Source organism: Centruroides sculpturatus, unplaced genomic scaffold, assembly GCF_000671375.1.
Source record: "Centruroides sculpturatus isolate CEXI.00-Female unplaced genomic scaffold, Cexi_2.0 scaffold288, whole genome shotgun sequence".
Classification (NCBI taxonomy): Eukaryota; Metazoa; Arthropoda; class Arachnida; order Scorpiones; family Buthidae; genus Centruroides; species Centruroides sculpturatus.
This window is the reverse complement of record NW_019384547.1, coordinates 239,197-249,181: the sequence shown is the minus strand read 5'-3', so window position 1 is coordinate 249,181 and position 9,985 is coordinate 239,197. Positions and strand designations below refer to the sequence as shown.

The following is a 9,985-nucleotide window of genomic DNA, read 5'->3' as shown; positions in this document are numbered from 1 at the left end:
GTGATTCATGATTGTGATAATAATAACTAACTACTAGACTACTAGACTACTACTAATTACTTACTCACTACTTTACTAACACTAATAATTAAATTACTTATAAATAGCTACAGACTGATATGTAGAGCCTATATAAGAAAACAGGTAAGACTAATAGCCACTTAGCCACTGATTATCCGTCCTTACATTATTATAATAGAGTATATTAATATAAATTAATTAGTAGAATTACCTCTGCTATTATTTAACTTAAAGATTACATTATAGTTATAATCTAACCAAACATTTAAAGTTAATTATCTCTATCTCAAGTGTTAAACCGAACCAAAGTTAAGTTTACTACCTAAATATGTAAGAAGTTTTATTGATTTACTGTATAGTGACCAGTCTAAATAATAAAAGTTTCTTAAGTATTTAAAAAAATGTTTTATTTGTTTAAAAAAAGCCATAAATTACTGGATAGATAGATAGATAACACTTTATTTCACCAAAAATACATCTGTGCTGGATCCGCGCTGGATCCAGCTGGAATGATGTTGATCCAGCAAAAATCCAGCTGGATTGAAAACACTGCTGGATTGCAATCCCTAGTTGTAAGTCTAATATGGCATAATATATGAAATCATGGCATCAGATGGTGAGAGAGAGGTCATATAATTACTGTAAAAGTAGAATTTACATTAAGTAATGTAAATTCTGTTTTAGTCATTGCTGATATTGTTTACTAAAACCAATTTTCTCCTATTATGAATTATTTTATACAGAATTATTAAATTAAGTCATATATGTATATTGCCATATAATGTCAGCAGTGTAGTTGATTTTGGCTACTTTGAATGCTTTATGGCAGTGTTTCTCAACCTCTAATGAATTGTTGCCCCCTTCAACGTAGTATTGACCCCTTCAATAAAACCATTACGTAGTATTGCCCCCTTCACTTCAAAATTCCGATGCCGAGGGCCAAGGCTAACGCCAAATTCGTACTGCATTGAATAAACTATTGACTAGTATAATGTTATTTGTTTAATTATTGTACGATATAATGAATAAAATATTTAATTATTCTTAATATAATGTTTTACTATATCGCCCAGAAAATTGTTTTTTGCCTCCCAAAATATAAATTGTTACAAATTGCCCCCTCAACATGGAAAAACGCCCACATGGGGGCTATATCACCCCCGTTGAGAAACACTGCTTTATGGGATACAGTTGTAACTATGAGTAGTTGTATATTGAAGGATCAAAAGTTAAGGTATATCTGTATTTGCCTATATGAACACTAGAATTGTCAAATATAGTTTCAACATTTATTATTGAATTTTTACAAAATTTTCAGGTTTGATGCATTATATCAGACCAAATGCAGATTAAAATTATTGTGAAATTGTCTTCTTATTCATCCACACTTCTGTGTAAATAAATAAATAAATTAATAGTTTTTTTTTATGCAAAGAAATATTCCTCATTCTCTTTGTTAATTTACTTGTTCTTTCTTTCAAAACTTATTAATTCTCATAAATGTGATAATTTTAAACTGTTCCATTTGTTATTTAAGTATTTTCTGGAACATCTAATTTATAAATTGTATAGTTTTTGTATTGTATACTTTGACATTTAAATTTTGAAGATTTATAATGTTACATTAAAATTTTATAATTTATAAATATTTTGAAGAATTTGTAAATTATAAGACCATAAGTGCCATAAACACACTATGTGAAACTAGCAATGACCACAAAAACTACCTGACTGAACTGTAACTTCTATTAAATATCATAGCTCACACTTGTAGTTGGACAAATAATATGGCTGCCTAATAGTCAAATTGCACCATTAGTGAACAGTGAACTGTGATTCAATTTCTGTAGTTAGAAGGTGGAAAATCTATTGGAAATGATCAGAACAATTGGGAAAATTTATGGAATAGTAGTATGGTTTGGAAAACACTGCATGGCACAGAAAAATGTTTACATATGGGTGGACAGATTTGAGAGTGGGAGTAAAAGTTTTGACAATGGAGAATGCCCTGACCAGCATCTGACATTATGAACAGACAACCATATTGAGGTAGATGTACTGATTCAAAGCAAACCTATCAGATTACTGTAAGTGAAATTGCATTTTCTCCAAATAAGTTATGGATCAACATACACCAAAGTTCCTGATGACCTTGGCCATCAGAAGGTCTACATGATATGGATACTACAAGCTTACAGAAGAACAGCTTCAGTTTGCAGAATGCAGAGCTGTATAAGAATATCTGAAATATTTTTACAAAAGTTTGAGTAATACAGAAATGGTTTGTTGCACAACACATACAAAAATATTCATGAGTGCATCTTTATGAGCTGTGCTCAAAATGATCAGATATAGAGTGAAAATATTCTGTCTCCAAAATAAAAAAAATTTAAAGCTCAGGGTGTCTGCAGGTGCTGCTCTTCTGGGATTACAATGGCTCTAAACTGGAACACTATGTTGAGACTAGGATTACAATGACTGTAGCATTGTACAATGAAATAGCAAATTGCTGACTTCAAATTTGAAATCAGCAATTTGCTTTAACTATAGAGATCTTCTCTTGAAAGATGTACTTTTACTTACTAAAGGTGTATTTATTTAGTTTGCTATATTATATTAACTTATATGCAGTAAATGAAATATGGTAAATCCTGTTTTTAATCCAAGATTTTAAATCTAATATAATAATTTATATTGATATTTTTCTTTGTTTTTTTATAATGAAACAATAATAATTTTATACTAAATCAGGCAATATATAATACCAGAATCAATAACAAATAATTTAATTATTTTTAATACAAATTCTTATAATATTAAATTACTTTAAAAGAAATCAGACACACAATGCTTAAGAATAATTTTTCTAAAATTTTATTTTGGAAAATGACTATATTTAAAAAATTGAAAATTTAATATCTTAAAGTTTATGGAAATGGATTATTTACATATTTCTTCAAATTTAGCTGTTTTGCATTAACGTCAATAGAAGATAGCATAGAAGGGATATATGAAACTTTGAAGCGCTATGCCATAATTTCCAAGAATACAGCTGGAATAGGACTTAGTGTGCATAATATTCGAGCAAAGGGAACACACATTGCTGGAGTAAGTTTATTTAATATTCTCTAAATTCTCTGACAATTTGTATATACAGTAGACCTCCCTATAACACTGTCGATAATTCCATGTTATATGAATTCCATGTTGTATGAGTCACTTAGATTTTACAAATACGTGAGCCATTTACAGCTCNGGCACATTGGCTAATTTTTGGGCTACAAAAATTCAAGTTGGCTACATTTTTGGCTACATAAATTATTTAATCATTTGTTTTGGCCTAGAATGGCAAATCTGTTTGTGTCACCTTTACATGTAGTTTTACAGTTTATGTGCAGCTCAATACAATTTTTTATTTTCAGATATGACTCAAGGAAGCCAAAGGGTTGGACACCACTGATCTAGAGAATTATTCAACCCTTAGTTTTTGGTTATCTCTAGTTGTATTGGGGAAGAAGAAAAATGTAGCTGTAGACTTTAAGACTTGGATTGATAGGATAAGGCAAAACAACATATGAGGGATTTGTCAAACTGGTATGGGGGAAAAAAGTAAACTGGCTGAGACTAGGTGTTAGACAGGTGAAGAAAACTCAGAAAATTCCATATGTAGACTATAAGAACTTATCTGTAATATGAAGAAAAATATTTATCCCCCTCTGAGAATAATGATGCTTTGGACTTTCTTCAGTGAACTCAGCTCTGTTCTTTGATGACTTTGAATATGAGTATCAGCAAGTAATAGATGAACAAGACAGAAAAGACTGCTTTTATCACTACAGATAAAGACAGTCTAACTTTAAAATCCTCCCGTTTAGCCTGAATAATGTTCTGGCACTTTAGCCTGAATAATGTTCTGGCACTGGACTGTATCTTAGGATGGCTGAAGTGGCTGTTTTCATTATCAAGATGATGATATTTTCACTTCAACATTTTAAAACATTTATTTTGCCTTCCCCACCATATTAGAATGTTTCCAATGAGCTAGATTACAACTAACCCAGCAAGTGTCATTTTTGAGGTTGAAAGTATCTATCTTATTGATGAAACAGGGATCTAACTTCATCCTGACAAATTAAAAATTATTACAGTTTCCTGTCTGTCTTTATTTATAATGAATTACTTAGTGTATGCTTGTATTATCATTGCTTCATTAAAGCTTTGTTGACAAAAAAAGCAACAGCTTCCATTGCGACCTGAAATAGATCTTCAGAAGATTGAGCCATATTGATATATGAACATTACAACCACAGCACACTGACCAAGCTACATATGACATTAATGCAAAAATTGTTAGAATTGAATGAACTATGAACTGTTTTATATTAATATAAAACTAACAATAAGAATAAAAATAAAAGTAAAAAGCAGTTGTGTACAACAAATTTTCAGCAAGTAAGTGTAGTATATTATCAAAATTATGGAATTTATAAAATGTATCATTCTTTAAAGAGATTTGGAAATACTGATATAAATTTTATATTTCAATCATTATCAGTCAATCCTTTATTCCTTTAAAAGATTAATACCTTGGAGAGAGGGAGAAAACATATATAAGTAGTTTATTTAACATACAGTATTATCATTTTTAAAAATATTTTGTAAAAATTATCTAATAAAACTAACATGTTGGTGAATGTAAGACAGTTATTACAATTAGTGTTAATAAAGTTTTTTTTAAACTCTAAGCATTTTTCACAGAAATTAAATGTTGTAGGAAGAACTTATGAATTTTGCTCAGTTGACAAACAGTTATTTTTATTAGCAAAACGCTTATATTTTTCCATACAAAAAAAAAATTGCTGTAGTCAAAATTATATGCAACATTTTTAATATTAAAACTGATTACTTGTATATAGTGTTGGGGATTCAAATCTCTAGCATCAATGGATACCATGAGTGAAACTTATCATCTGTAATTCTTTGCCTATCCTCTTGATAAATATTGTCTTAAAATTATTTATTTTATATTTAATATTTTAGGACATTATCTGTATCATGAAAAGATACAAAAAAAACTGTATTTCAGTTTTTATATTTCATTGTATGGAATAAAATTTTAACCATTTTAACATATTTAATCATTACTTAATTACTGAAATTATTTATTAAATCAATAATTATACTAATTTTTATTTTATTTATCTTATGATTTTAATTATATTTCTCTACAGATAGAATTAATTTTCAAATAAGAAAATTTATATTGTATATATTGAAATTAAATATTATTTCATTTTATTCATTACATAGTTATTTTTGTTTAGTTCTGTTATTTAAAATGAGTTGCAAAATGATACAACCATATGTTTTTTGAATTTACTTTTATGAAAAAACATAACTAAGTACAAGTTTAATTTTCATAGCAACAATAACAAATAGTTTTTATATTTGACATAACAGGTGACTATTATCTCTTTTTTGCAAATTTGTGCAAGGAAAAAGAAATAAACAATAACTAAGAAGTCAGTTGTAAAATGATAAGACCACATTTGTTTGTAAAAGTTCTTCATTTGAATTGTACTGAGTTAATATATAAATTAGGTAACAAGATATCTTCATGAAATTTTCCAGAATAAAATGAATTAAGCAAGTTCTTGATGTGTAAATATAGCTTAATTAACATGTGTTGGAAAGCAGCACTTCCAGGTTTGAGAAAGGAAAATTATGGCTTTTAAAAAGAAAGGATTATCATGTAGAAAAATAGTAAGAAGAATTGGTTGTACTCCATATGTGGTAAACAACTTTTGAAACTTGGAAGCTATATGGGATAAAGAAGTCCTCTGTTAGACCAAGAAAGCTTACACCTAGGCAAGAGGGAAAAGTTATCAGGAAACTGAATTCTGGTGGAACATCCCTTGCACAGCTGTCTTATGATCCAAATATTAATGTTTACACATCTACCTTTTCAAGAGTTATCAACTGTAGAAAAATCCTAAAGTATAAAAATAAAAAAAGAACAGCCTCAACTTAAAAACAACAAAGAAACAGAAAAATGACATGGGAAAAGAATACATATCTTGGAAGAATGTATGAATGAGAGTCATGAGAAGAAAAATAACCTAGATCAGTTTTCTTTCCAACCTAGAAAAGTTTTCTTTCCAATTTGGCCCAGGGGCAAAAACTGGTTTTTGCCCCTGGGCCAAATTGGAAAGAAAACTTTTTCCATGGGCCGAACCTGAGGCTGCCCTAGAAAGATTTTGAGGTGGTGCAAGATCTCATTGTGTCACCCCATAGAGACTGAATTGTAGATAGAGATTACAGATACATTTTTCACATTATCATGCTTTATCAACACTCTACGCTGTACTTACGAGATTTGTAATGGAGGGTTAACTCTAAACGCACAGTTGTTGACCTTTTCTTCTTTTAGGCATCAGAATTTTTCATCGAGCTATTCAGACTTCAGACCTAATATTGAAAGATTGATTGCGGGCTGGATCTGGCCTGCGGGCCGTATGTTGGCCATGCCTGACCTAGATGGTCCCGATGGCTTGGCATTTTATTGTTATGATCTTAGAAAAAAGGAACAAATCTTCTCCAAGTGACAGCAAGGATGATAAGTAATAGTCTGGATGGCTTGGTTATAATGATAAAACAAATCTCACATTTCCAACAAGCTGAATCTGAATGAAAGTTACTATCAACATCTGTTAGAAGAGAACTTTTTGCCATTTGAGGAGGTTATTAGTGAATCATTCTGGACATTTCAGCAAGACAATGCATTCATACATGTTACAAAGTCTACATGAGAGTAGTCTTGGAAAATGGATTTTATGGGATGACCAGCCATTTCACCAGACTTAAACTCTATGGAGTACCTCTGGAGAACTTTGAGCATGTATATGTCACAGTATAATAACATTGAAGAACTGAAGAAAGCAATTATCTCTGCTTGGGAAGGAATTGACATCTCTTTGTTTCAGAAGCTTGTGGAAAGCATGCATAATCATGTATTTAACATTGCTTTGAAATATTGTTTATTTACTGGATATTGCATTGAAATAGTTGTTTTTCTATTATATTCTACAGAAAAAAATAACTTCAGTTAATACTTGAAATATATAAACCATTTGTAAATGTTTCTATAAAAATTATATTTGCAGTTAGTTGTGTTGTCTTAATAAAATTATGCTCAAAAGAACAGTAGTGGTATCATTTTGCAACTGATCGTATAGATTCAATTAATAGAAATTTATTTTAACTGTAAAATGACAAATTTTTAAGTTTATTTATTTATTTTAAACATAATTTATTTTGTAGCATCTTTATTTATTAATTTAATGCATTTAAAAATTCTTTTTATTATTCTTATTAAAAGTAAATATTTTTGATAAATTTTTATTGATTTAAAAAATTTTTAATTTTATTTTTCTATTACATAGTTGTAGAAAGTCCACAACAGATGTTTATGAGAGTAGCTATAGGAATTCATAAAGATGATATTTCTTCTGTTCTTGAACTTTATAATCTAATGTCTGAAAAATGGTTCATTTGTTCATGTTCAACTCTTTTCTATGCTGGTGTACCAAAAATGCAATTATCTAGGTATCATAAGAATTTTTGCTTTAGTTAAGAAAGCATTAAATTTTTAATTTTTGTTTTACATAGAAAAATAAAGTTTCATTCTGGATTTGTAAATTATGTTGGATGTTCCAGAAAAGACATTTGCTAAAAGTCTAATTAGTTTAATATCTACACATTTCTGCTTTCTTGGAAATCAAACTAAAGTTTTAATCCCAAGAGTCTAAGAAAGAAAAAAAAAATGCAGATGTTAAAGTTATGAGAGAAGTATATTTGTAAATGTTAGTTTTAATATTAAAAATTTTGATCCCAGAATTTATACACTACATTTTGCTGAATTTTTCAAATACAGAAAACCTTCTTTATGACAACTACTCCCAAAACTTAGGAAAATTGGTCATTTCAAGGAGTGACAAAATTTAATGGATACAGAGTATTGTACAGTACATAGTACTATGTCTAATAATATATATAGTATTCTAGTGTAACACTTTACAGGCTACTATGTAGGTAATATTTTTTACATTGCTTTCTCTGTTATAACTTTTTTGATGAGATAATGCCTTCATATTTGTTTTTGATTTGATCAAAGAAATTCCAAAAACTTCCCAAATCCTGCCGAAATTTGTTATTATCAATTACCATTTCATCTGTCTCTATTAATGGAAAGATTAAATTAATGGCTTTATTATTTTATTTAATTTAATAAGAATAAATAAATAAATCATAGGCTATTCTTTTGTTTGAGTTTGAGAAAGTTTTTCCGTCATTAGTTTAATTTAAATTTCACTAAATAGTATTTGTGAATAATTTATAAACTTTTAAAAAAATAATTTTTTGTAAGTTTGTTTCACACTTATAAATATTATTTTGCAAAAGAAGAAAAAAAAACAGAAAATTTCTATTGTGGAATATACTAATGCTTATAAGAAATAGGAAGTTAATCATGAATAAAGAAATTATTGATATTCTTTTTTTTTTTATACTCTTTCCACCCTGTGGGCACTAAGGGGGCCTCTTATCGCAGGCCCATTATGTGTTCAGCCAGGCCCACAATGGGCAACTGGGTGGTGAGGGACGGGGCCCGACATATCTGAACAGACCCGAAAAATTCATGGGGATTCCTTGACCTGTCCAGATTCGATCCTGGGTCCCCCAGAGCGGTAGGCTGCCATCCAATTATTGATTGCAAATTGATATTCATGATTGTTTTAGTTAATCCTGTTTAATTAATCTGTTCTTACATGGAGGTACTGCAGCAACATGTGAAGATAAAACTCATCAGAATTTGTGTGGAATGTTTATTCTTTCTAAAATATCTAGAAACGCTTTTTAGGAAAGATTTAATTTAATTTTAAAGTCTGCTAAAAGAAATATTGAATGACCCAAAAAAAAAAAAAAATGCTAACCAAGTGATAATGATGTATATAGCAATTCATTTATTATTAAATAAATTAATTGCCAAGTTAATAATGAGATGATAACACAAATATTTCTACAAAAGCATAAACATATGTAAAGACGTTACTGTTTTTCTATAACTGAATTGAAAATTTATCAGTTTTCATACAGATATACCTCAATTTATTAAAGGTCTGGTTGTAAATTCATTTTGTTGTAAGTAGGGATTGCAATTGCTGGATCCCTCATCCAGCAATCCAGCTGGATCCAGCGCATTTTTCAGCCTGCTGGATCCAGCATCAGGTGCTGGATCCAGCGCTGCGGATCCGCAAATACTCAATTAACTTTCTAAATAATGGCGCAAGAATCTACGTTGTCGTGTTGCCGCATTTCTACGTGTGCTATCGCTCGGCGGCGAGGGCGACGTTGATGTTCAGTGTGGCACATACTACACCCCTTCTCTATACCGCACTGCCTGCCCTTTTTCCTCTGCTGATCTAATTGCCAGTTGACTTTCCACTCTCGCTAAATAAAGTGTCTTCGCTCTAAATAAAATAAGTAACTCCTCTCCTAGTCTTGGTGCATAATTCTAATTTACAGTCGGTTGTGACGTCAATGAATCACGTGACGGAACGATCTCAGTTTAAGCCTATGGAGAGCTACAGCCTCGCGGCTTGTCCACGAAACCTAACCTATAAACTGGCCGTAAAAGCTCTCTGTAGAAGAGAGTCGAGTTTGATAACTGCTGACACAACCCTGAAATTTGTCTTAGACAAACTAAAAAGCCAGGACACAATCTTGAGTGCCGCAAAAGAATCAGAGAACGGCGTCTTATCGAGGTTAAAGAGATGCTGATTTACATACAGAACCCGAAGAAGTATAATCAAAAAGTTAGAAATCCGGATTATTCTTTCACAATACCGAAAAAAATGTAATGCGCCAGGAGATGAAAAATATGCTGAATCGAGTAAATACATATGTA

The 9,985-nt window shown here is 30.2% G+C and overlaps 1 protein-coding gene across 1 annotated transcript in view; it reads left to right on the top strand.

The window, feature by feature from the left end:
* Window positions 1-9,985, top strand: part of LOC111623540 (ribonucleoside-diphosphate reductase large subunit-like) — a 77,784-nt gene that overhangs the window by 39,637 nt on the left and 28,162 nt on the right. Inside the window, exon 8 of the mRNA XM_023366148.1 lies at window positions 2,988-3,129. Coding sequence (XP_023221916.1) covers window positions 2,988-3,129 — 142 coding nt within the window. The remainder of the gene's footprint in view (window positions 1-2,987; window positions 3,130-9,985) is intronic.